This window comes from Hemibagrus wyckioides, linkage group LG11, assembly GCF_019097595.1.
Source record: "Hemibagrus wyckioides isolate EC202008001 linkage group LG11, SWU_Hwy_1.0, whole genome shotgun sequence".
Lineage (NCBI taxonomy): Eukaryota > Metazoa > Chordata > Actinopteri > Siluriformes > Bagridae > Hemibagrus > Hemibagrus wyckioides.
This window is the reverse complement of record NC_080720.1, coordinates 32861833-32889376: the sequence shown is the minus strand read 5'-3', so window position 1 is coordinate 32889376 and position 27544 is coordinate 32861833. Positions and strand designations below refer to the sequence as shown.

General features: G+C 36.5%; 1 protein-coding gene and 1 long non-coding RNA gene across 10 annotated transcripts; one reads left to right on the top strand and one right to left on the bottom strand.

The window, feature by feature from the left end:
• Positions 1-279: 279 nt before the first annotated feature.
• On the bottom strand, positions 280-2277 carry LOC131361308 (uncharacterized). 2 transcript variants are annotated; one of them, XR_009206004.1, is made up of 2 exons: positions 2043-2277; positions 280-1837 (listed from the first exon to the last, which is right to left on the bottom strand). It is a non-coding gene; the product is annotated as an uncharacterized LOC131361308 (long non-coding RNA). The 2 variants fall into 2 exon arrangements; XR_009206005.1 differs by having other exon boundaries at positions 280-1850; positions 2043-2180.
• LOC131361296 (membrane-spanning 4-domains subfamily A member 15-like) lies at positions 2278-24971 on the top strand. 8 transcript variants are annotated; one of them, XR_009206000.1, is made up of 25 exons: positions 2278-2387; positions 2945-3135; positions 3654-3737; positions 4167-4223; positions 4896-5015; positions 6226-6336; positions 7256-7327; positions 10575-10730; positions 10887-11156; positions 11965-12075; positions 12212-12268; positions 13509-14059; positions 14201-15881; positions 16378-16446; positions 16886-17008; positions 17104-17160; positions 17869-18024; positions 19493-19606; positions 20254-22170; positions 23061-23133; positions 23234-23341; positions 23430-23486; positions 23665-23817; positions 23958-24074; positions 24198-24971. XR_009206000.1 is itself a non-coding variant. In XM_058402335.1 (8 exons), exons 2-8 carry the CDS (start codon positions 2974-2976, stop codon positions 8089-8091), a joined length of 699 nt encoding a protein of 232 aa, XP_058258318.1. In that variant the 5' UTR covers positions 2283-2387; positions 2945-2973; the 3' UTR covers positions 8092-8321. The 8 variants fall into 8 exon arrangements, 1 of the variants encoding a protein (XP_058258318.1); XR_009205999.1 differs by having other exon boundaries at positions 10887-11792; XR_009205998.1 differs by having other exon boundaries at positions 10887-12075; positions 13509-13658; positions 13950-14059.
• Positions 24972-27544: the final 2573 nt, after the last annotated feature.

The following is a 27544-nucleotide window of genomic DNA, read 5'->3' as shown; positions in this document are numbered from 1 at the left end:
GCCATGTCTTGTGTTACGTTTGTTTCCCTATGTCATGTCTTAAATGTAATAAAAGCAGCGCTTCACTGAATCCTGTGAATGGGTCTCATTCCACCGCGTGCTGGCGTGTGCACACACACCACGGGCGTACGGGTTCGAGCCCCGCATAGGGCGGGGGTCCCGGACGTTACACTGATTTATCTTGTATCATTTTTATTTTTTATAAATATTCCTTTATGAGCTGTCATTATGCAAGGTTCTATCTGTACAGAGGCCACATTATTGGATAGATCATTCGACACTAACCAATAGTCAGTATAAGAATGAAGAGATGAGTCCTTATTACTCTAGGTCTGTTCTTCCTTGCCTGGATTATTACATCACCACACACCAGTAAAGCTTTAATCTTAAACATACATTATCCAGTTCACTAGAAGGGCCCAGTCCAACCATTTCTATCAATGGTTTCATTAAACACAGTATTGAAATCTCCTCCCCAAATAACTTGGGCTGAAGGATATAGCGAAATGAAATGCTGAATTCTTGATTCAATATTTAAAAAAAGTATGTCATTGTTAACTTTATTATTAGTGGCAGAACAATTGTCTAATGCAAATTGTTCATTATCCTTGTCTATCATAAGTAATATCCATCTACCACAATCATCTTTCTCATAATTTAGTACTTGCTCTATAAATTTATCTTGTAAAATAGTGATCCCGGCTGAAAGATTGCTGCCAAATGTCAACCAAATCTCTTTTCCCCACTGATTTGTCCAAAACACAGTGTCTGAAGAGCATGCATGTGTTTCTTGAATTGAACAAAAATCTACACATTTCCCTTTGCAATACAAAAACAAAGCCTTTCTCTTTAGGATATCACGAATACCTCTGGCATTGATAGAAAATAAAGAAAGAGACATAAATGTTCAAATGATTACTAAATGAATCACAAAAGTAAGTAAATAGCCTAAACTTTAAACTTTAACATAATGAGATTCACACAAATTATCACCAAAAACATTTATAGTTGTAAACATTAAATAAAACTCAAAGTGCATCCAGCTATAACCATCAGATTTAGAACTTCTTTTCCCTAGCAAACATTATCCTTAACTTTCAGGATACCTCCTACTACAGACTGCAATAAGATGACCATAAGTCTATGTACTGTTGCCTTCTTCAAGACGAACCTCTTTTCCGTCAACGAAAGCCCTCGCTCAGCTGAAGTATGCATTTTTGCCTTCTTTCCTTGCTCTCTCCACAGTCGGCCAAAAAACAGTCAAGTCTTCCTTAAACTGCACCCTTGGTGGTCAGATACTCATTGTTTTTTTAGTTTCTCCAGATTAAATCTCTGGCCGTGAGTTGAATCTCATGGCCACTGGTCTTGCTTTCAATCTCCTGTCATCATCCGAAGTTTTGAGTCTGCCAAGACGGTGTGGTACATCCAGAGCATCTGCCACGTTTTCATTGGATTGCTTGGACAGTCCATATTCTTTCTGCAGAACCATTACATCATCATACACTGAGGTAAGAGATTTGCCCAGAACTTTGATGTTAAAAGAATTTTCTTTAACTATTCTTTCAAGTTGGTCAGATCTCTCATTAACCTTCTGGGAGAATTCGGAGAGTATTGTCCGGCACGTCCCTTAAAGAGAGTTCACTTTGTCTGTCAGAAGATACAACAACATTTTTTTTGGTCTTTTGGGAGGTTGTTTGCTTGGTGTGTTAGGATAAGAATCAAAACTTCCTCCATCTTTAACTTTACAGGCATATGAGTGAGTATCGTTAAAGCTTCTCTTCTCTTTTGTAATGTCATCCTCCATCTCTGCACCAAGATCCACCAAGATTTTTCTGATCTGTGTAGTAAAACTAGAATTTTTTACGATTTAATATTGTTTGTACAGCTCCAACATCTAATAAAATTCAGCAACGTATCTATAGTAGTCAGCAACTTTATGAAATCTGTATATTCATTTGTGAGAAATACCCGATTAGTTACTCAGCTTAGAGAACCGCGACCATTCACACCGCCATGTAGGATATATATAAAAGAGACTTTACCTTAAGACAAAACAGCAAGTAATTTTTTCAAGGAAAAAAAAACTCCAATCTTCATCTCCTTCCTCTTCTAGCTGTAATTTCTACTATAGAAATGTCTGTAGGGTTGCTGTTTAACTCGTTCAGCTACCTTTACTCCTGTGTGGATTCTGTTCTTCACAACAGCTTCCTTGGAATTTGTTCATCACTGTCTTGTTCTGACTTGCACTTGAGATTGCTCATCTACTTTACTGAAATACAGGATGTGTGATGTGTGGGAACCGAGAATAAAAAGAGAAATGAAAGTAGAGGGGGGAGTATACAGTACACACACACACACACACACCGTCTACACGGCTACAGCGACAGGTTTGTGTTTCTGATACATAATGCTTCTTTTAACAGGATTTGCTTTAACTATTTTTTAAAACATGTTTCTCTCTTTTCTTCTACCTTTCTTGTTAAAATAGTTGGAGTTTTATGTGGTAGTTTACCGTGTGTATCATTCCATCCTGTAGCCCTGTGGAGATTCGCCTGAAACAGGAAGTGCAGGATGAGTAAACATTATTATCAGAAGTTGCGTTCGAATTGTACTCGAGTGATAAAAGGTTTTTAACTGACGGAAATAATGAATTGCTTTCACGTGGAGGAGAAAATGTTTCGATTTTTTAGTCAGATATATTTTTAAGAAAAAGTATTTTTTTTAAAGTCTGTGAGTTTGCAACAACCGAATGCTAACTTGCTGTTAACTTTAATTCTAGTCTGTGTCTCGGACTATAAAGGCTCACTTTCATTGAGAATGAACTCGGAACGGATTCTGGCACATTTTAATAATATTTTAGTCATGGTTTGTCCTCATTTCTTCGCACGTTATTTCTTCAGTCTGTGAAAGTTGTTTTTTTTGTTGTTGTTGTTGTTGTTGACAGGTTAAAAGGTCAGACTTTAAGGTGTAAAGATGGCCAGTGCTCCAGTACCGCTCACTAACGTGGGAAGCGGCTACACCATCGTCACTCAGGTTATTCCCGCATCTACAGTCCTGAATACAGAGGGACAAAATTCACCTCAGATACGCAACCCACTGCAGAAGTTCCTGAAAGGAGAACCCAAAGCTCTGGGAGTGAGTTACACAATCACACAACACTCACTATATTACTGTTATTGTTGTTAATATAGTTGTGTACTGTTAGGAGTTGTAGTGGTAGCTGTAGTGGTTGTAGTTATAGTAGTCATTGTAGTAGTAGTTGTAATGGTAGTGGTCTGTAGTAGTTGTTTTTAGTAGTTGTAATTGTAATTGTTTTACACTACTCATCTGTAGATGTAGTGGTTTTGTAATTGTAACGGTTGTAGTAGTTGTAATGGTGGCTGTAGTAGTAGTTGTAAATCTTGTAGTGCTTGTTGTCCATAGTATTGGACAATTACAACAACAAAAGCTTGAAAAAGCATGACACAGAAACCGGAAGAGTGACATGACACAGGCATGAGTGATGAGGAAGTGAGGAGGACATGTGATCTGCTGATGGGAAAAGTAGTTCCTAACAGTTCAGTCAATGAAGATCAATACAAAATGATAAATGTGCCACATAAACACAAATGCACATAATATACAAATTGTACATCTTTTTTTTTTCTCCATAGGCTGTCCAAATAATTAACGGTATATGGATGATGGCGATCGGTGTGTTCGCGCTAATTGGATACTCTTTCTGGGGCCAAGTGCTCGTAAGTGTTTATCAGTTTTATGGAGAGTAAACGATAATACACTAACGAATGTAACTACAATTATTGCATTACTGAAGAGCTGCAAGAATGCATATATATTAAGGCTGTCAATCAATTAAAATATTTAATCGCGATTAATCGCATGATTGTCATGAGTTAACTCGTGATTAATCACAACTTAATTGCACATTTCTATCCATTCTAAATGTACCTTAAATTAATACTTTTTTAGTTTTTAATACTCTAATCAACATGGGCATGGACAAATATTGAAATGTATGTTGTTTATTATTAGTGAAACCATATTCATTATTAGGCAGGTGGTCATAATGTTATGTCTGATCAGTGTGTGTATATGTATATATATTTTGTATAAATCCACTCCACTATACTGTCACTTGTAGTAAATATTTTTTTCCTTGCTCTTAGCACATCATAGCTGGTTCTCTGACAGTTTCAGCGAGCAGAAAAATGAATCCCTGTGCGGTATGTAATTATTATTATTCTAATTATTATTACTGTCTATCTATCTATCTATCTATCTATCTATCTATCTATCTATCTATCTATCTATCTATCTATCTATCTATCTATCTATCTATCTATCTATCTAATCAAAGACAAGTTTTTGATTCCTCAGTTCTGCATTTCACCAGGAATCATTTTCACCTTGTCATTATTTATTTCTTGGCTAAATATAAGATACAGGATTTAATTAATGCACATAAGACATTGATTTTACAGAGAAATCTAATTAACATATCAATTTATTCTATAAAGAGGGATTTCATAAGGATGAGGGAATCTAATGTTTAACTTGATGATTCATTTTAGAATGTAAGGTAAAGTAAATTTGTGAAGATTTGTAGTAAGTGGTTTGATTTACAGGAACAGTCCTGTGATTAAAATATCTGGTGCAAAAAAAAAAAAAACAATAAAAGTGCAAAAATCACTTTTTTTTTTTTTTAAATTTGAATTTCAAGACAATGTGTTAAATATCCACTCTTACTGATTCTTTACTGAAAAAGTGAGTAAACCGAAGAAGATTGGTGTTTAGGCTAAAGGTCAGAGTTTCATTTTAATGTATAACATCAATTCTGGTCTTTCTGGAGTCATGATTGTGATCTTTTTTTTTTTTATTCACTTTTTTCCTCGCAGGTGAAGGCTGCTTTGGTTATGAATATCTTCAGTGCCATAGCTGCTGGAATCAGCATCATCCTCCTCTTCATGCAGCTGATCTTGGGGTACAGGTGGATGGAATATAGATACATTCCATGGGTGCGGATAATTTATGGATTTATTTTCATATTTTCAGCAAATGAACACAAGCTACACAAGCCAGACTGAAACAATCACTTGTTTAATTTGCTAATCGCTGCTAATTTGCTAATGAACAAATTGAAGTTTTGCTTCTATAATTTGACACCATCATCATAAAAAGTAGGAACACATCCTGATCTCTAAGAACCAACAGTAAGAGAACAACAAGGAGAATGAGACAATAAAACAAAAATAGCGAATAGAAAAAAAGGCTTAGCCATTAAAAAGAAAAACCACCACAATTTAGGTTCAGTAATCCCCCGTGTATCCCTGGGGTTACGTTCCAAACCCACCCGCAATAAACGAAAAGCCGCGATACACGGACGCCATCCCCAAATGCTTTTTTTTATTGTTTAAGCTGTAAATGACCCCGCCCACACACACTCTTTAAACACACAGACAAAACATGTGCAAGCATATAGTGAGATGAATTTTGAGTAAATTGGTAGAAATATCACATTTATAGTGAGTACTGTATGTATGTATGTTTCTTGCCAGAAGCTTTAGAAGGTGCAGAGCGTTTGGGCGACATAATAGGGCTGCAGAAAAAGCGTAAAAATACAGGGTACACAGAATAAAACACTCGGGACAGTGACACGCCAAGAACTGGGCTGCTGGAGAATTCTGCTTCCCTTTCCCCAACTGCACGCAGAGCCAGCGGCCAATCGCAACCCTGATTAAATGAATGGAGCATTCCGATTGGCCCGGACTCGTTCCTCCAGCTGTATTTTGAATTTCAGCATCCCCACACCGCGCGTTCCTAAACAACGCTACGCTGTTCAGTATTTAATATATTATTAACATTTTACTTTATTTTAATTAATGTTTATATTTTGTAATAATAATTGTATTTTTATTAATAAATTACCTTATTTCAGCATAAAAACAATTAACTATAAGGTTTGTGGATACCGCGATATACCAGGAAAAATCCGCAAAAAAAATGAGTTATGTTCCAAATAAAAATCTGTGATATCCCAGGACCGCTACGTATAAACCGCGATATAGCGGGGGATTACTGTATAAAGAAAAGGTCAGAATGATAAAAATGTTAAGTTTTAAAAACAGATTAACAAATAAACAACAAAAAGAACTTGACCTTTTTTTTGTCCTTTTGTCTTTTTTAATTTATTAATTGATTTATTTTTTTATCTTTCTTTTTTTCCAGACCATCACAGGAATCACTAGCATGTGTCTGATTTTCTCTATGCTCCAGTTTGCAATCTCCATCTCCATCTCAGTTTTTGCCTGTAAAGCCACACGCTCGGGTGAACCTACTGTAAGTATTTACCAAATAAATAAATAAATAAATAAAACCTTTGTCAGCTTCCGTTCAGTGAACACAACTCACCTTGTTTTCAGTCAAATAGGTGATGGCCTTATGACCCCTGAGTCTTTTAACACACTTAACAAATAAGTTCCTCTATGTCTCTGATCGATATAGAACCCTGCGGTTTTGTACTCAAGAGAACCTTTTCTAAACTGTTCTTCAATTCCTAGAATGGTGAAATGGGTGCCATTACTTTTGGAGTTTTATCTCTATGCGGATAAAGCTGCGGGATGTTTTGAAATGATGATGTTTACGAATGAGTTATTTACATTCAAAAAGATCGAATGGTTTACTAAATTATGACAGATCATAATTATGAATATTTATATGAATATATGAATAATTATGAAAATTATGAATTATGAAAAACTCAGTTTTTCCGTTTGTCAGAACCATTTTCTCATAACACAATGTTGTTGTTTTTGTTGAAATAAATTTATACCATTCGGAAGTTAGCACGACATTTGCCACATCCGACCTAGTTAGCAAAATGAGCGTTATTAGCTTAGCTTGCTACAGCATCCACTGACCAAAAGATGGACTTCCAGAGTGGCGCTGGTTGTACCAAAGAAGAAAATATTTGACAAATTTATTTGCATTTTTTTTTTAGAACAAATGATTTAAATATTTGAAATGTATTATTTGTCAAATTAATTAGCCTTTTTTATTATAACAATCATTAGAAATATTTTTTATTATTTTTTTGAATGCTGATATCTAACAGTTCCACCTTAGTATGTTATGAACAGGATGAGGATTTCAGTGCTGTATGTGTTCATGCTACTGGTTACTTCAGGTGGTGTGTATAAACTTGTGTTTGTGTCTATTGCGTAACTCTGAAGCTGTGTGTTTGTCGTATGTTGTATAGATGAACGTCATCAACATGGTTCCAAATCCTGAGGGATATATTCCTGTGCCGAATTCCTTCCCCGCTAACCCGGTAAGAGAAACCAGCAGGATGTTGGGATGAAGGTCCATGTGGTTAAATGATCAGTCCTTTAATAATATAAGCTGCATCCCAAATGACATACACTCACACTAGTGTAGTGTATTAATGTTAGAAGCATTGTATTGTCTCAAATGGAGCTCTAACGTTGTTTTACTAACAGGAAGTAGAAGCTTCCTAGTCGGTGGCGAATGCACATAATTCTTTTAAGCACTCAGATGTCTCATCCAGCTTGAATTTTTTCAGCAGACTTTTATACTCTTAATTGAGGGTTAAGGGCCCCAGCTAAGTCGACCTGGGATTTGAACTTACAACCTTCTGGTCAGTAGTCCAGCACCTTAGCCACTAAGCTATCACATCCCCTCCAGGCTCTTTCACAGTCAGCACCTGGTAGCCCTGTCCGTGTTGAGTGCAGGAAGTGTCCAACATTCACACTGCTTCATTCAGGTTGAATAAACGAAGTGAGGTGAACGTGAACTATTACTACTACTTTTTTTCTTCTTCCCTTTCTTCTATGCAGTTTGGGACACAGCTCTAGTTAGAGTTTCTTTTCACAGGAAGCATCAGATCTAGAAGCTAGATTCGAAGTATTTGGGCTTGTTAAAATGTTTTGCAGTGAATACTGTCGATTTTGTGTTGATGTGATCTGCTTCTGTGCCTCACAGTGGATCAGTACCTTCAGCACCGCTGCCATGAACCACCCGCCTGTAGACAGTCCTCCGGCATACACCGAGATTAAGGATGAAACAGAACACTGAAGATGCTCTCCGAAAATACGGAGACACCTTGTTAAGCATTAAGATGGAAAGAAAATCCCACTCAGGCTCTGAATATCACACTGTTTATTTTTTAGTTTCTTATTTCCAACGTGACTTATTATATTATTTTAAGAGAAATTAAATATTGTGGGTTTTTTGTTTGTCTTTTTGTCCTAGTTGTTCTGTTCTTTTTTTATTACTTCTAAATAAATAAATAAATAAATGTGGAATTCTGTATTCTGACTGGTTAGGAGGTGTTGATTATATGAATGAGCTCAGATTATGTCACTGTTTGTGGACAGAGTTTCAGTTTCTATTTTAGATCCTGGTGTATTATATATTCAATTCATGTGGAATGGAATCTTCTGAAGGAAAAGATGATTAGCGCTTGAACATTATGGAGGGTTTCAGCACTAGGAGTTTAGGAGTTTCAGAGGGAGCTGTGAAGGCTTGGAGAAGTGGTGATGATTCACCAAGAGGTATGTGATAGATTAGTGGTTAAGGTGTTCAGACTGATCAGAAGGTCATGACTTCAAATTCCAGGTCCCTCAAACTGCCACTGCTGGGCCCCTGACCAAGGCTCTTAAACCCTGAATTGCTCAGTTGTATAAAATGAGATTTACACACAATTATAAAACAATTATAAGCTGCTCTGGATAAGGGTGTCTGCCAAGTAACAGAAATGTAAACATCACAGGTTTATGTTCGTGCGTCCAAAAAGGAAAAAAAAAAAGAAGTCTGGCTGAGCTGCATTACTGGACTTATTTTTTTTGTACAGTAGTGTCATCTAGATTAGACTACACACTGGGTTTCTGTGAGTGTACCATGCCCTCGTCTATATTTTTACACTCAAACGTCTATATAATTATGAAACGTTCCTCTACCCTGGATTAAAAGTGAGGTTTACAGAGATGACAACCCAAAGCAAAACTAAGTGCAGTGTGAAAAGCCTAAAATAAAACAAACAGAACAAGAGGAAATGTCACTCTGAGTTCTGGACTCTGATTGGTGGATCAGGTGTTGATTTATTCTCTCTAACAGCAGCTCTGACTGTAGCGCAGGTTTAAATGAATACACTCGCTCTGTTAATCTTCTCGTTTCCATAGCAACAGCTCATTCCCAATAGCCTACAATCGACGTGCCACATAAACAGATTGGGGGGAAAAAAAACGTGTTTAAATGAAGTGAAAGTGACGTTTAATAAACATTTATGGAAGGAGTCTCCAGTGTCAGTGCTTCATACTTCAAAGATTTAGGAGGAATTTATAAAAGAAAATAAAGGCTGTTATTGTGCAAAGACAAAACAGGAAGTAACGAAATGAAATAAAAGAACTGAGACGAGAAAGAGAAAGCGAGAGAAAGAAAGAGAGAGACGGACTGCACTGCTACAGCGACAGGGTTGTGTTTATGAAACGTAATGCTTAGGACCGCTGTTTGCTGTAACGAGAAAATGTTTCTCCCTTAAATGCTTTCTTTCATTCTTTCTCTTCCTTTAAACTTTGTGTTAAAATAGTTAAAGTTTTATGCTGCAGTTTGTCTTGTATCATTGCTTCTAATATAAACAGAAATATTTTTAGAGGTAGCTACATTGAAATACATTCAAGCCTTCAAACATTACATTTGAACTGACAGACATAACGTCACGCTTTCATCTGAGGAGAAAATATGCTTTGTTTTCAAGACCAAGACATATCCTGTGGTCGTGGAAAAGATTTCTTTGATTCAGAAAGGTTAAATTACTGGCCTGCAGCAAAGGCAAACACTGAGGAGCTTCTAAAATTGGGCTTAGAACTGTTCAACTCCTTATTAAAACCAGGAAATAAAACTACTGTACAAGCCTGTGGGGGGCAGTGTGGTGATCTGGGGTTCCTTCAGTTGCTCAGGTCTAGGATCAGCAATGTTATGTGCTCATTCAATTCAATTCAATACAATTCAATTTTATTTGTAAAATAAAATGTTATGTTTTAACAAAGAGCATTGTCTCAAAGCAGCTTTACATAAGAAACAACAAAACATACAAACAGACAGACAGTCCTAGACTAGAGTCCTAGTCCTGGCAAGGAAAAACTCCCTTAGATGGTATGAGTAGGAAACCTTGAGAGGAACCAGACTCAGAAGGGAACCCATCCTCATTTGGGTGACAGCGGAGAGTGTGATATGAACAATGTCCTAATGTATAGTCAGTTGTGTGACGCAGATACAGCATGTGTAGAATGTTGTGTAAATTAAAAAAATATCTGTTGAAATGAATGACCAGTTTCTTCCATCAGTGACCAGATTTTCTTTCAATGTTTAATGTTTCATTTGTGATAGTTAGCTAGGACAGCAAACCTAATTTCTAAGTAAGCAAACAGGAGTATTAAACCGTTTTTGTTTTAGCTTTGCAGCATTTATTATCTCAACAGCAGGAAGTTAGGAAATCAGCTCGGATATATAGATCTGTTTAAAAGATTTCAGTACAGAATATCAATGTGTTTTGACAGTGGACACAAAAACAAAACAAAAACAAAACCAAAAAAATCACCTGGGTTCTGGTCACCGACAGCCACAGTCAAATGTTCTAACAGAGGCACCAGCGACTTCCTGTCAGTGAAGAGCAGTGAAGCTGCAGCAGTGCAGAAAAAGCTTTTCATTACCAGGTAAATACGTTTATTTTCTTTTTCTCTTCATACAACATGTAAATATTTCATGCAAATTCACATAAAAATTTCCATTAATTATTATTTTTTATTCATACCTGTTTGCTGGATGGGTAAACACATTTTTAGACTACATGAATCACTTTTGTTTTTCAGGTCAGCTGTGAAAAAGCTCTTTCTTGCTTCAGATCTGCATCACGTGCACTCTGCCTGGTAAAAATAATCACTTAATAAGTGTTGAGGATGCAGAAGATAGGGTTAGGTGGAGAGAGATGATTCGCTGTGGCCAACCCTGAAGGGAAAAGCCGAAAGAAGAAGAAGAAGAGAGGGTGAACATGGCAAGATCTTCAGATTTCCAAAATATCTGTCCAAAATTAGGCAGTAAACATTTCTTGGATTTAATATTAGGGTATGAAGCTTATTAAGGTAAGTGCCATTCCAGTGATGCACATCACCTTCATGATTAGAGTTTAGATTTCTGTTTTATAGCAGCACTTTCATATTCGAAAAATGAATATAAGATGATTGATCAGAATTCCAGCTTGTGTTTCTTGATACTTACATATTGATTTGTTAAAAAACATGAAAATGGCTTGCTTTTCTCCCACAGCTGCCTGGTCTTCATGTTGGTTCAGACCAAAGCTAAATCTGAATATCTCTACTACGATTCTATACAGTGGGCGAAAAGTAGTTGTATGTCAGAATTGCCATTGTTCATAAAACAGTGAATACCCGGATGACCTACTGCAGCATTGGGACTGGCGCAGAACAGCTGTCAGAATCAAACCTTGGAGAAAGGCAACATGTACTCGTTTAACAGCAAGAGCAAACTGTTAAATGTTTAAACAAGAAAAACAGGTTTTGGAGTTTTGCGGCATCGTAGTAGGTCACATGACAATGCCAACATGGCGGCTGTAGTATATCTGGATTGTATTCCTACTACACGCCTATACTGATCAGTGTGTGGCATATCGATGGCTGAGCAGTAGGTACTGACTTGACATGGACAACAGGCAGTGACCTGACCCAATACTTTTTGAAATGTGTGGGTTCAAACAAAAGGTGCCATGTTCTAAGTTGTTTAACAAATTTTCAGATATCAGAAAATGATTTGTTGCAAAACAAAACAAAACAAAAAACCTGGCCTTTGTGCTCCAAAACCTTTGGAGTTTGTACAGTTAACTTAATATCAGTGTTCATGTTAATTTTATTTTTTTGTCTTTTTGTTCTGCAGACTGTCCAGATAATGATTGGAAGTGTTTTGTTCACCTTTGGTATCGTTTTAAAGAATGTTATGAACGGTGTGACTGCTGACAGTCGCGTCACGTACTGGGGAGCTTTTTGCGTAAGTTCAGTTGTGTTAATATTACCATCATTCTCTAATCTTTTAAAGTTGTTTTTAATGAATTCCTGATAAATACAACCGAGAAAATTGATAAAGCGTTTGACTTTTTACATTTTCCCCATTTCTGTTTCATCAGTTTGTCAGTGCTGGTGGTCTGGCAATAACTTCTGTGGACTACTACAGACCCTCTGTGGTGCGTAAACTTGATGATGTACTTTTTTTTTTTTTTAAATCTATTTACCGATTTTTAGGTTTGAAAAAACAATAGGCCTCATTTATCATGCTGAATTTGAGCCAGAAATCATTCACAGGAGCATTAACATATACATACGCACACTAAACACACAAAAAACATTCAATTCGAATTAGTATACAGATTATTCAGTGAAGTGTACACCAATTTAATGAACATTTTATGAAACCTCAAATGTATGAACAAAAGAAATCCATTTAATGAGACCACTGGTTTATTTAGAGCAAAAGTAATGGCACCTTATAAAAATCAGTGTGGGTGTGCACTGCAGTGATTGATTTGCATTACTGTAAGATTAACAGTATGCTAATAGTGTTGTTAAAAACTCGTTGTGTAAAAAGTGTTGTGGGTGTGGGCATGTTCAAATGCAAAGCGTTGCAAGAGGGTTTGAAAAGAAAACTCAGATGCCAGTAGTCAGCCATAAAAACTTTGATTGCAGAAGTCAAAAAGCTATCACACTCATAAGGGCACAACATTAGGACTAATGGGGAACAGGTGACATGGCGGGAATGAGAACAATAGGAAAGGCGTGGTACAAAATGCAAACAAAATAAAGCAGGCTTCACAGAATCACCTTCCAGCACCCTCTCCAGGCCTGGCAGGGAACTGTCCGGCTTTTCCTGACAGGAGCAGCTTAACGAAGAAGACGAAGAAGAAGAGGAACAACAACACAAAGCTGCATCACACATCTGGCATAAAACCTGTGCCAAATTGATTCATGCAGACCAAATGATCTGCTGTGACTACCCCAAACAGGGAACAGCTAAAAGAAGCAGACGAACAACAACAACACAAAGCTATAGCACAAGCCTTCAAAAAGGAAACCGTCAAGTCAGCATTCAAGAGACAACCAACTTTGAAACCAAGTTTGTTTTAGAATTGGACCAAGCATTCCTCAGTGCAATGCAAAGTGCAGCATGTTCCAGATGTAACGTAGCAGTAACATTATCGCGTCCTAAATGTATAAGTGGTCGAGGGAAGAACCTGAATAATGTTAACCAGACCAAAGTGTAATCCCTAACAAGCTTTAAAATGGGCCAGGCTTCCAAATAGGTGGCAACTGATGGCATAAAAAGGCTGAGATATCGATCCCTGATAAATGAATCCTATTGTTTACCTGTACATGCAGCTGCGACTGTATATTACACTGTTATCTCTGTTCTGTTTCCACTCTCATTAGGTGAAAGCCTCACTGGTTATGAACGTGGTCAGTGTGCTGGCTGCAGTTGTGGCTGTTGTCGTATTTTCCGTTGATTTGAGAAACTGCCAAGTTGAACTGTGTAGTCCATGCTTTTATGAACTGTCAATGTATTACTGTCAACTGGAACTGGTGTGTATCTCACACTCACTCTATTCTTCTCACTGACACTTATTACTCGCAGCACTTACAGCGCATACTCTCATAGAAATAATGACAAATATGATAAACTGAATATACAGATAAACAATTATATATAAATCCATCCTGAATGATGGAATGATAAAAATGGAAATAAAAATCCATCCTGAATGATAAAAACTAACAATAATATTAATATGAAAATCACTAAAGTGAATGAGAAAAACAAAGCTTGTTTGTAAGAGCATTAATAAGAGCAGTATTGTTTTTTCCCTCAGAAAGGAATATTGGGATCAACTGGTGTGCTCCTGGTTTTTGTTCTTTTCGAGGTGTTCATATCCATCAAGATGTTTTTACTGAACTGGAAAGCCAGAGGCTCACCTCAAATCGTGGTCAGTGTTTACTCTTTTCCCCCGCAGCTACAGTGATTTTTTTTACCTTTATTCATCATGTAAGTGCTTTGTGAAGCTTACACACAGTAAATCCGATTGAACAGATGTCTGTATGATCACGATTTCTTTTTTCTACTACAGTCTTTGACAAACGATCGTCCAGTCAACAATCCCCCTGAGGAAAATTCCAACTCACCATAATTCACCTTTAGAAGTCTAGTAACTTTGTCAGAAAACTTGTATTGACCTGAAGACACAGCCGTAATTGTGAGCTGTTTACATTTTTATGATGATATTGTAGTGTACTTTTTACAGCATCTTTTTTCACTTATGTATCGGATTGCATTGTATTTCTTTAATAAAATGAATTGTATGTATAACACCACATAAAGTGTTGAATCATTTTCTATAATCAGCTCTGGCAGTAGCACGGGTGTGTGCTAATCTCTAATTAACCAAGCAGGAGGGTTCGACCGTTTACATTTCATCTTTTCAGCATTTATCATCTCAACAGCAGGGAATTAAAAATAAAATCAATGCAATAAACTCAAATATATTGGTCAGTATGCTATATGGGCTGTTTAACATTTTTTAACATTTGTTTTTTTGCAAATTTACATCAAACTTAAAAAGACTCATCTAGGGTTCTGATTATCACCATCAGCTGCAGACAAATTCACTAACAGACCCACCAGCCGCTTTACCTGTAAGTGAAGCGCGGTGAAGCTGCAGCAGAGCAAGAAAGCTTTTTGTTACCATCTAATAAAACATTTACCAGCTAATTCTATTCCTTCTCTCATACTGCTAAAATTTTATTCAATACATCACACTTATGTCAAACCGTAATGAAAATCTTTAAACATTTATGATTCTGTTTAGTTAATTTCTTATTGTGATAATTTTAGAAGTAATGAAGAATTCCATTATAAATAGAATAAACACTGATCGGGCATAACATTATGACCAGTGAGAGGTGAAGTGAATAAGACTGATGATCTCCTCATCATGGCACCTGTTAGTGGGTGGGATATATTAGGCAGCAAGTCAACATTTTGTCCTCAAAGTTGATGTTAGAAGCAGGAAAAATGGACAAGTGTAAGGATTTGAGAGAGTTTGACCAAAAGGGCCAAATTGTGATGGCGGATAGACGACTGGATCAGAGCATCTCCAAAACTGCAGCTCTTGTGGGGTGTTCCCGGTCTGCAGTGGTCAGTATCTATCAAAAGTGGTCCAAGGAAGGAACAGTGGTGAACTGGAGACAGGGTCATTTACGGCCGAGGCTCAATGATGCACGTGGGGAGAGAAGGCTGGCCCGTGTGATCCGATCCAACAGACGAGCTACTGTTGCTCAGATTTCTGAAGAAGTTAATGCTGGTTCTGATAGAAAGGGGTCAGAATACACAGTCAGGGCTGTTTTGGCAACCAAAGGGGGACCAACACAACATTAATGGTCATAATGTTATGCCTGGTTGCTGTATATTCTTTATTTTAAATACCCAAGTGGAGAAATAATGTGCAGCTTGAATAACTGTGTAAGTAATGTGGTGCAGATACGACCACTATACTGAGAAAGCTGAAACAGATGAGATGTGAAACTCGAGTGTTGTGTGAGAATCCAGACGTGTGTTTTTGCTTTGCTTTGTTGTTGTTTTTTCACACTTAAAAACCACAGAACTTTTCCTGGCACTCGGCTCTCTTCACACGCTTTCAGCATGTTTCTGCCAAGTGGCAAATAAACACAAAGACATTTAGCTGGTACAGTACAGGATTTGGTGATCTTCTGACCGCTGAGTTCTCTCAGGGCAGCAGTGAAAACTCGCAGGTCAGTTAGTATTTATTTCTCAGGATTTAAACATGTTACAAATACTTATATTATGGAACACACACGTGTGTCATGCCACACTGTGAATGTGTCATGTTGTTAAACACATGCTGTTTCCTCAGTCATACACTAGCAGAGAGGTTTTAGCAGATAAATGCCGCCTGACTTTGCTTGTTAAAACGTGTGGCTGTGGGGATTTGTGTTGATTACTGATAGTTTGCAGAAGAAAATAATCTTCTTTTCTTTTCTTTTAATAATCACATTTTCTGTTGCTCAATTCTTAGATCATACTAGTATTCTTATTCTTATATCTTATTCCCTAACCTGAAATGATTTGTTATAGCTAAACTGGCACTTTTTAAAAATCAATTATTATTATTATTATTATTATTATTATTATTATTATTATTATTATTATTAATTTTTTTTTATTATACCTATTTAATAACCAAATCTGTATTGTAATTCTCAGTAATCAGAGTATGCCCTTTTCTAGGTTTACAGGATAAAGGTTTCCACAAGAATGGCAAAGAAAGTTCTAGAACAAAGCCCGAAAGCACTAGGGGTATTTTCTTTCTATTTTCTTGCTGTTTTTTTTTTATTATTGTGATTAGTTAAATAAAATTCAAATAAATGTAATAGGAGTCAAGAACCATCACCAGTACACTGATGCATGAATGAAAAGAGTGATCAAGTTAAATTAAGTTTCCTTTATTTGTCACATATACATTACTGCACAGTAAAATCTTTCTTTCTATTTATAATAATAATAATAATAATAATAATAATAATAATAATAATTTATTCATATAATGAAATATTAATAATTATAATATATTTTTCTACAGTGTATTCCCTTCTTAAGAACACATGAAGGCAGTTTGAAGGATAAACTCATCCATCTGCTTATACCTTATTATTCTTAATAAGAAATTCCTTGAGGCTTTTATAATCACATTTAATTCTCTTTTTGTTTCTCTGTTTGTTTGGGGTTTTTTTTCCAGACTGTCCAAATCATCATCGGAGTTGTTGTTTTCATGTTCAGTATTGTTTTAAACACGATTGCTGACTCTGTCATCCATATCAAAAGTGTCAGCAGCAGTGTCATGTACTGGGGACCTTTAAGCGTATGTTGACTTAATCCTCTGTTAATATCGCCCTATTTCACAATGTTGAATTTAATTCTTGCCTTATAAACTATCTGTTTTGATTTTCCATTCAGTTTATCATCTCTGGTGTTCTGTCCATTATTTCCCTGGGCAACCAAAATCCCTCTGTGGTGAGTAAACATGCACTAAGTACACTAAGCTTGTTCTTCTGTTAGGTTTTCAGATTTTACACCGGATGCCCTTCCTGAAGCAACCCTCCCATTTAACCCGGGCTTGGGACCGTCACTAAGAGTTAACTCTTCAGTGGCTGGGTTAGCTTCCTGCCTGGGTTATGGCCCAGTCTAGGTCAGGTCACAACCTGAGACCAGAATGGCTTTTGCTTTGTGTGTTTATTATTTATTTATTCTATAGATAATGTCAAAAAGCCTTGGAAGCTGATCAGGTCAAATTAAATGAAATAAAAGCTCACTCTAACTATAAACAGAATAAGTTCACTAAACTAGTTAACAAAAGGAAACAAATCAAACAGCTTCTTCCCATACTTCCTAATTAACCTAAAACCGGGAGAACTTGGCTGAAACAGTAGTCTGTCCAGATGGTCATACATGGAAAACACAAATAGCAATATACACACACAGGACAAAGCAAAGCCAACAATCTACATAGGGATGTACGATGGGTAGGTAGGCATCCAGAAATGTCTGTCCAACCAATCACAAATCAGGACAAGGGTGCATGGTATATCTTCTAATGATGCACCAGATGCAAAGGACACTCATTCCATCACCCAACAAGACACAGAGAAAAGACATTCTTTCACTTTACATGCACTATGGCTATTTTGTTATGCATTACAGTTCTGCTTTCTCTCTCGCTAGGTGAAAACATCACTGGCTATGAATGTGATCAGTTTTGTGACTGCCATTGTAGCTGCCTGCATGTTCAACATTGATGGGAAGAAGTCTCCAGACTCAATATGTTCATCTACATATTGTAAGAGGGATCTGGCAATAGTTTATTGTCAATTCTTTTGGGTTTGTATCTCTGTTTTTCACAGTGTTGTTCAATTTTTCATCTGTAGTACATTTAAATATACTGAGATTAAACACTCACGCCTACTGTACCCTCACATAAGCTGCAGTTTGGGGTTAAACTATAAGCAAGAGGCTGTAAGAATAAAAAGTTGAATACATCCAACAAATTTGGTATTTATCTTAAAATAGACAGTATCAATGAGTGAGGCTTAACAGATTTACCCTCTTAATTCATTCTGCTTGAGAGGAAAAGTCATCCACTATTGTCTGTGCCACTGTCCTGTGAAACACAGTGAACCCAAATAGATGTATTTCATGCATTAGTATTCTTTATGTGATAGATAGATGTGGGGCCATAACACCCAATCCTCCAGTCTTTGAAAATGCAGCCTGTGCCATGAAAAGCCCAAAATGCAACTTTGCGTTAACAAAATTTGTATGAACAAACATGCACGTAAACATCATTTTTGGCAATAGGGAATTGGTGATAGGCCCTGTTCAAATTCAGAATTGATAATTACTGACCAACCCAAGAGCTCATCAGTATAAAGCATTGAGTAGACATCATATTTTAATGCTGTAGAAAACCACAAAAATGGAAAAGGCTACACAAAAAGGCAAAAAATCATTTTGCCTTGGGCTGAAGGGGCTATTCTAGTCACTCTAGTCTACTACCTTAGAATACCTAAGTCACATGCATTGGGGCAGTCAGCCTGTAAGTTTGATGACTATCTTCATCCCCAACAGATATCATATGGGGTTAATTCTAGCCCTCTGGCTATCAGGCAGTGGCACCTTGCAGGAGAAAGGAAGTTTGATGGTGGAGGGTGGCATGCACTACCTTGGATCTACACATTCTAGATTGTCTGTCCAACCAATATTTGAAGAACCAAGACATGGCTGGGGCTGAAGTTGGGATGCTGGAAGCTTCTTCCATTGTAGCATAGGGGCAGGTGGAAGGGGGAGGGTATAACTGTTTAATGGCCAGCATTCACTAAAGTACTGGACCTATTCTGTTGTCTCATGATGAACTGCTCCAGTGCCAGTTGTTCAACAAAATTTTAGGGTCCTGTCTCAAGGACTGTTTGTAAGAGTCTTTCTCCAAAGGTGAATAAGGGGTCCTCTTTCACTATTGTCACTGAGCAGAAGTGTCAGTTACCCACAAATAAGTCACAAGTGTGCATTGTTAAATTGTTCATTTCCCACTACAGCCTCCTACTAAACAATGCCACAAGGAATAATAAACATGCACCACCAACCAAGCTAGTCTTGAAACATGGCACAATTATTTAACGTGTCATATAGTTCATGGTGGAAATTTCCTTTAATAAATCATTCCTTTGAATTCCATTAGGAACTAAGAGCAGAATAGTCTAATTTGATCCATTATTATTTCCAAAAAAGAAAAAGCCTTCAAGCCATCTGGTATACACATTTGACGTCAACAGATTTTTTTTCCTCCCCTCAGAAACATGTTATTGGAAACAGCGGAGTGCTTCGGGGCTTCTCTATTCTCCAGGTCTTTGCCTCCATTGCAACAATTGTACTGACATGGATAAACAGGCGCTCCACTGGAACCGCGGTCAGTGTTTACTCATTTCCTTCACTGCTTTTATTATTTTCTTTGTACATTACAGAAATTAATTTTGAAATCTTGGAAAGCTGAACCTTTTGTGACCTGAAGAACTTTTGCTTATGTGCCAAATTAATGCTGATATTTTTTTTCTTTTCTTTTTCATGATTTTGATTTGAGCCTGAATAGTATCAGTGAATAATCCATGAATGAATACATGGTTAGGGAAGAGTAACAAGAAATAAAAAAAATGTGTAAAAGTAAAATAGTATCAGTTAACCAAGAGCTTTAAGTCTTTGGGTAGACAAGATTTATTTTTGTAAATTTTTAAAACAAAAACAAATCTTCAAAGCGGGCCGAAAACAACAAACATAACAAAAACAACATTCTAAAGGAGTTCTACCCAATCATGCAAAATAAATAAATAAATAAATAAATAAATACATTTTAAACAAACATCAGTAATTCAAATTCTACTGTAATGTTTTTTTTTAAATATTTTTTTCTAGTGTAACTAACTATTTTTATTCTATTTCCTTTTTAATTCTGTTTTATTCTTCTCCTCATGTCATACTGTATATGGTTATCTTTGTGAAATAAATAAAATTTGAATCTGAACAAATCTCTTCCCTCACTGCCTTTCCAAACGAAAACAGGAGAAAATAAACAAGAACAAAAATGGCATCCTCTTTTCTACTGTTTCCAACACAAACAAGTCTCCAGACTTACACAATCAGGAAGAGAGAAACATTCTGCCAATTAGTACTTTAGTGAACAACTACAAATCCCCTAAAGGTAGCAACAGCACTTGTACTGAATAAAAGGGATTACACTTTGGGATATAAAACAGACAAAAAATAAACCTAGTAATTTTAAGTATATTTGAAACATTTTAAAAGTGTAGCGCGTGTAGGGCTCTGATGTTGTGTTGTTTTGCTATATTTTATGCCTTCCGTTTTCCAAACAAATGTTATATATGGTGCATTAAATGTATACGTTTTTTGTTGTATGTATTATTTATTTATTTATTTATTTTATTAAGATGTTTTGTTTAATTAAAGGGTTCCAGTCCCTGGCATCATGCAGCTGTTCCAGTTCCAGTGAAATTTCACTAAATGCACTTAAAAAAACAAAACAAAAAACAAACCCTGTGTTAAGATTGTGTTAAGGCTGTGCATATTAACTCACTTTTGTTAATGTTGGCTGAATAAACTATTTAAATGTATTTTTTAGCGAAGTTTACGTAATTATCAGGAGTAGTATAAACCGTGCACTGCTGCATCGTGTACAGCAGCACGGTGGCTTAGTGGTTAGCACAGTTGCCTCACAGCAAGAGAATCCTGGGTTTGACATCTAATTATCAAATTTAATTATATTAAATATAATTAAGTAAATTTTACTCAATTTATTTATGAGCATCAAGTTAAATATTAAGTAGATTTTACCTAATAATGACGGGTGAATTGTACTTAATTTTAGAACAGTAAAATTTAATTAAAATCTGTGTGTGCAAATTGTTACGAGGATTTTAATAAGTAAATCTTACAAGTTTGTTTTTTCAGTGCATGCTCTTATTGGCTAATCTAAGTACCATAATGTAATTAGATTTATAACTCCGTTTAGAATTCAACTTTCATTTATCACACACCCATTGAGGCTAATTGGAAAAAAGGCTTCAGTTTGCTAGTGAGCATAAAGATTGGACTCTGAAGGAATGGATAACGGTCATGTGGTCAGATGAGTCCAGATTTTTCCTGTTCCAGAGTGATAGGTGCATCAGGGTGAGAAGAGAGGCCGGATGAAGTGATGTACCCATCATTCCTAGTGCCTACTGTGCCTACAAGCCTGGGGGGGGGCAGTGTGGTGATCTGGGGTTGCTTCAGTTGCTCAGTCTAGGGTCAGTAACGTTATGTGCTCAAAAATGAGGTCAGCTGACTACATAAATATATGTTCAAATGAATGAGCAGTTTTTTCATCAGTGGATTTTTTTTCTTCTCTGATGGCACGGATATATTCTAAGACATCAATACCAGGATTCATCAGGCTCAAATTGTGAATGAGTGGCTCAGATAACATCATGTGGATTGGCCTCCACAGAATCCAAACTTTAACCCCATTAAGAATCTTTGAGGTTTGCTGGACAAGAGTTTACCCAGAGGTCCGACTCTCTCATCATCAGTGAAAGATCTTGGCAAGAAGTGAATGCAACTCTGGACAGAAATAAGTGTTGTAACATTGCATAAGCTTATAGAAATGATGACATGGCAAAAGCGTGCTGTAATCAAAGAAAAGGGAGGTTTTTGCTTTTTTACACAACCCTTGTATTTTACCCAAGCTAACCAGCGCTGAGAGTTAACCCCTCAGTGGCTGTGTTGGTATGTGTGCTGTGCTGTGAGAGCTGAAATCTGAACCTATTGCACAAGTCTTGTGGTGAACATGCGTAACAAAAGGTATTCCAATCTATGGTCTATATAATCAGTCAGTTACCAACAAAACTACCAACACGAGCATCAGTGACTTCCTGTGAGAGAAGAGCAGTGAAGCTGCAGCACCGAAAAGTCCCAGGTTACCAGGTTAGTTTATTTATTTATTTATTACTTTTTTTTGTTTTTCTTTTCTTTTCCTACACTTTTTTAATACATACATTTTAATACAAAATTCTTAAAAAAAAAACTAGAAAAAAATTCTATGTAAATTGTATATTGTGATGCTTGTGTTTTTTGTTTTTTTTTACAATTATATATTTAAAAAATATTATATTATCACACAGTATTTAAAAACTGCAGATAAAGTTTAGTTAGGAAATTTTAACAATATAACACAAAGAATAGAATATAGTGAATTAATATTCATCACAGAAGCGAATTTGTGTTTCTGACAAACAATCAATTAAATTTTTGCAAATGTTTAACGCAAATTCATATCCATATATATATTTATATGAAGAACTCATGACTAAAAAAAATTCTCAGGTCTATGTGTAAAAGTGCGGAGAGGCTTCACAGATTCCGGACTCTCTCTCTCTCTCTCTCTCTCTCTCTCTCTCTCTCTCTTTCTCTCTCTGATTAAGTTGAAGCCACACTTACATGAGTTTCCTTGCATTACACTAAAACATGTGGCTTTTATTTGAAAGTAAGGTACCAAATGTACACTTCTCAAGCAAAATAGTGGCTTTATAAAAGTTTTATAAAAGTCTTAGTGGGTTTTTTGCCATCCTTGAAATCAGACAGCTGGGGTGGCAATTGATCAAAACTCAGTTTGTCTACACTTTCTGTTCATTTCTTCATTCTTGCTTTCTGTTTTCCCCGAAATGTTAAATTAACGAGTCCCTTAATGTGTTTTAATCACACTTAATTTCACTTGGTCACTAGACTAGAAAGTTTTCCGTAATTTCTTAACCATTTACATACATGTCTCTATTCTATGCTGCATTTCTGATGGTTAGATGTCTGATCTTTCCCAGGTCTACTGGATCTCAGCATCTCTCAGTGAAAATGCCTCTACCTTCTCTGAAAACAGACCCCAAATCACTCGGGGTAACTTCATTTCTTTTTTTCTGCTTAATTATTTTAAGCTACATTGATAGAATAGATGGTGTGAAGAACCTGTTGTGTTTTTTTTTCTTCATGTCTGCAGATTGTCCAGATAATGAATGGAGCCGTGATTCTCTTATTTGGGGTTGTATTAAGAAATTCTGACCCTTTGAGTGTCCGCTCCGGGGCCGTGTACTGGGGCTCTCTTTGCGTATGTTCTCTTTGTCCTGCTTTAATATTTTCACCCTGTTATGTTGAAGCAACACTCGATAATCAGTTTTAATTTTTCCTTCCATCAGTTTCTCAGTGCTGGTTCTCTGTCAGTTGCTGTCATGGATCATCGTACTTCCTTAGTGGTGGGTAGACATGACCATCTACACTTACAAGGCTTTATTTATCGTGCTGGATATTAAAATAATCCTTCTGAAAGAGTGGGAACATTATGTTAGTGATTAGAGGAGCGTTTAGAGAAGAGCTGTGACAGTAGTGTAGCTTCCTGGTTCCATGTTACAGCGCTGTTTCTTCTGTCATTAGATGAAATCCTCGCTGGTGATGAACCTCCTCAGCGCTGTGGCTGCAGTTTTAACCGTCATTATGTTTTGTGTTGATCTGGTGCACTTGTCTGTAGACCTCCAACCGTGTTACGATGTGAACAACAAGGACTGTCTCTTAATCATCATGCTGGTGGTTTGTATCACACGGCCACTAAACATGTCACCTATACTTGTTTTATATACATATATATATATATGCTGTGTAATTCAGGGTGGAGTTTTAGTCTCTTTAGTGAAGCAGACTGATGCATTTGAATTGTTTTTCTTTGACAGATTATACGAAACGTGTTCAGAATACTGCTGCTTTTCTCTGTACTTGAAGTCTGCATGGCCATTTGGACATTTGTACTGGTCTGGAAATCCAGAAACACCCCCGAAGCTATGGCCACAGTATGTTCTCACTCATTCTTCTTTTTCTTCTTCTTCTTCTTCTTCTTCTTCTTCTTCGTATTCCTATTATGGAAGCACATTGTAAACTATCTACAGTAAAGTTTTTTTCTTTTTTTTCTACAGCCCTAAGTAAAGGATTGATGATCCACGTGAGGATAACATCGACTCGACTTAACGCATCTTTAGAGCTTTTTTCTTTTCTGCATGATTTCATTTATATAAACCTAAGGCATGAAATAATGAATTTTTACTGAAGTACCAAATGATACTTTACTGATTTAAAATTTCAGTAGTGAATAATTCTTGTGCATCACTTAGCAGGTATCAAACATCTTGAATTTATTGATTTTTAAAATAAAATAAATAAAGCACACCACAAGGATGCTGCTGGATTGAGATGGGTCAGAAGGTGTTGATTCATTTTCTATCACAGCAGGTTTATATTAATTAATGCGCTCATTATCGTTTCTATGGTAACAGTGGAAAAATGTATTGTTTATTGAAATGGTTCATATGTAAGAGAGACAAAAGAGTAAGGAATGTTTACAGCTGCTGTAATATGAGAACGCTGATTAAGTATAATTAAACATATGGGACAAAGATAAGAATAATGATGTAAGTTAAGTAGCCATTATTTGTCATATATACATTTCTGCACAATGAAATTCTTTCTTCATATATCCCATCCTTGGAGGTTTGGGGTCGTAGATGTAAATAAGCATCCAAAAGGTTATGTTTTTTTTGTACAGCAGGCCTCAGGGTGTTTCCTGTTTTATGCAGCGCTCAGGAAGTGGTTTTAATGGTTCTTCACGCTACACCATGAGCAGTAGCTATCACAAAGTGATTTTTCAAGCTAAATGTTTAGTCTGAACCAATAAAAGCTTCATTTCCTCACAACTGTCTTTGTGTTAGACCAGGAGTTTCAAAATATTATTACCTCACAGTCACTTCCCTCTTTTATTTCCAGTCTTTGCCAAACTGGAAACTTCACGTCTTTCTTTACCTGAAGTGAAACTTCTTATCGATATCACTGGAACTGTGTTTTTTTTATGTAATTAATTAATTTTTAATCTGTGAAATTCTTCATTTTCGTGAAGCTGTTTGCGTTGCTGTCTCAACCAGGACTCTGCAAAAACAGATCTTGTATCTCAGAGGAAGTTTCCTGGCTAAATAAACCAGAAGTACATTCCAGGAACAATATGGGTCAAGGGGTGTGTGTTGCCATGCCAACGCATGGATTGACCGCAGTACGTGCTGTAAACGTTTAGGTAAAAATAGTTATTAACACACAACAGCTCCTTAAGTAATAAAAAAAAATCCAGAGGAAGTCATTCTTCAGACGCTTTCTTCTCCTAATCCGCAGTTATAACACTTTATTTTTAAAGCAGAAACATCTCGAGTCACTGAGGAACATCTGTGAAGGATAGAGTCTTGAAAGAGAGATTCTTGGTTTATCTTCCTCATGACAAAGCCAAGCCCAATCCACACAGTGCAAATGTTTCACTGTAAAAACCACAAACCACATCCTGATCATTGTCATGTCCCTTACACACACAAAACTTTCTCACAGTAAAATAACAGCATGTTTTAGTTACAAATAAGTATAAAATCTATTGCCACAGATGCTTTAAAAATTCATTTTAAAGGAGATCGGTACCTTTTTGAAAGTATCATTGGTGTATACCTGCCCAACCTTCAGGACTTGTACAACTCTAGATTGAAGAAATGGGCAGGTAACATCATCACAGACCCCTCTCACCCCGGCCACTACCTGTTTACACTTCTCCCTTCAGGAAGACACTACAGATCTCCAGACCATCTAGGCACAAAAAGCTTTTTCCCTATGCCACCTTCACCTTAAACAGCTAACACAGGAATGATTACAGGAATGATCTGTAATCCATTTCTGTAATTCATTCTCCATCTCTAATTATTGCCTCATTCTTAAGTACTATGTAAATACATAAGCAAATCCTTTTATTTATACAGCTGTATATAGTGTATAAGGCACAAATCTACACATAAATAAAATGGAATAAAATTGCTATTTGTTGGTATGTGTTATTTAATTCTTTTAATAAAACATTCTTCAGAAGCGCAGATCAGTGTGTTTGAATTCTGATTTAATTATGATGACAGATGAGATGGAATAGTCTGTATGTGTGTTTTTTTCTGTATTCTAGTCTGTATGTGTGTTTTTCTGTATTTTATTTTATTTTATTTTATTATTTATTTTTTAAACACACACACACACACACATATATATATGTATGTATATCATTGTCTGGCTGGAATGTCCACCCTCGTTTCATCTTCATCATCCTGGTAGATGGCAGCAGATTTTTATCAAGAATGTCTCACTACATTTTTCCATTCATTCTTCCATCAATTATATGATGTTTGCCAGTTCCCTCCTCCAAACTTTACTGTGGGTTTGGTGTTTTTGTGATGACGTGCAGTGCCAATTGTCCTCCAAACATGGTGTGTATTAAGACATCCAAGGAGTTCAATTTTGGTCTCATCTGACCAGACTATATTCAGACCAGTATTTCACAAACTTGTCCAAATGCTGTGCAGCAAACTTTAAACAAGCTTCAACATCCTTTTTCTTCATCAATGGAGTCTTGCATGGTGAGTGTGCATACAGCCCATGACAGCTGAGGGGTGAGTGCATTACTTATTGTTTTCTCTGAAACAGTTGTACCTGCCGATTCCAGGTGTTTTTGAAGCTGTCCACAAGTGGTCCTTGACTCTTGGACAACTGTTCATCTTGCGAGGAGCACCTGGTTGTGCCCCGTTAATGGAGAAATGATGTTCTTTCCACTTCCAGGCCCCAACTGTGCTCAAAATCTTTCTGTAACCAATGCCATCAGTATGTTTTGCAAACAATCAGTATGTTTTGCTTTTACCCATCATAAGAAGTTTCTTGTGTGACACCTTGGTGATGAGACACCTTTTTATAGGCCACCTAGGACTGAACCAGCTGATATTAATTTGCACTGACCAGGGGCAGGATTGCTTGAAAAAGACTCATTGCCAGTTATCGCAAAGGCTTGATCGCAGTTGTTGCTGCAAAGGGTGGCACAACCAGTTATTAGATTTAAGGGGCAATTTTTGCGTAGTGCCAGGCAGGTTTGGACAGCTTTTTCTCCCTTAATGAATGAAATCATCATTTAAAAACTGCATTTTGTATTTATTTGCATTATCTTTGTGTAATATTAAAATTTGTTTGATGATCTGAATCTTTTAAGTTTGACCAATATGGAAAAAATAATAATAAAAAAAAAAAACAGAAGGGGGCAAAAACCAAAAACCACCGAACTGTAAATGAGACGATGAGATCTCACGCCATTGCTCAAGTCATGTAGTGAACACATGTAACAAGGAGTATAATAGAGTAACAACATGTTATTAAAAAAACGTCTGGGTTATTATAACTAACCCACAGCCACAAGCAAAACTACTAACAT

Excerpts from the sequence above, each read along its gene's own strand:
- LOC131361296 (XM_058402335.1), top strand. The coding sequence starts at position 2,974 with ATGGCCAGTGCTCCAGTACCGCTCACTAACGTGGGAAGCGGCTACACC. Across the intron at positions 3,136-3,653 it reads GAGAACCCAAAGCTCTGGGA|GCTGTCCAAATAATTAACGG; the intron begins GTGAGTTACACA and ends TTTTCTCCATAG. Across the intron at positions 6,337-7,255 it reads CACGCTCGGGTGAACCTACT|ATGAACGTCATCAACATGGT; the intron begins GTAAGTATTTAC and ends TATGTTGTATAG.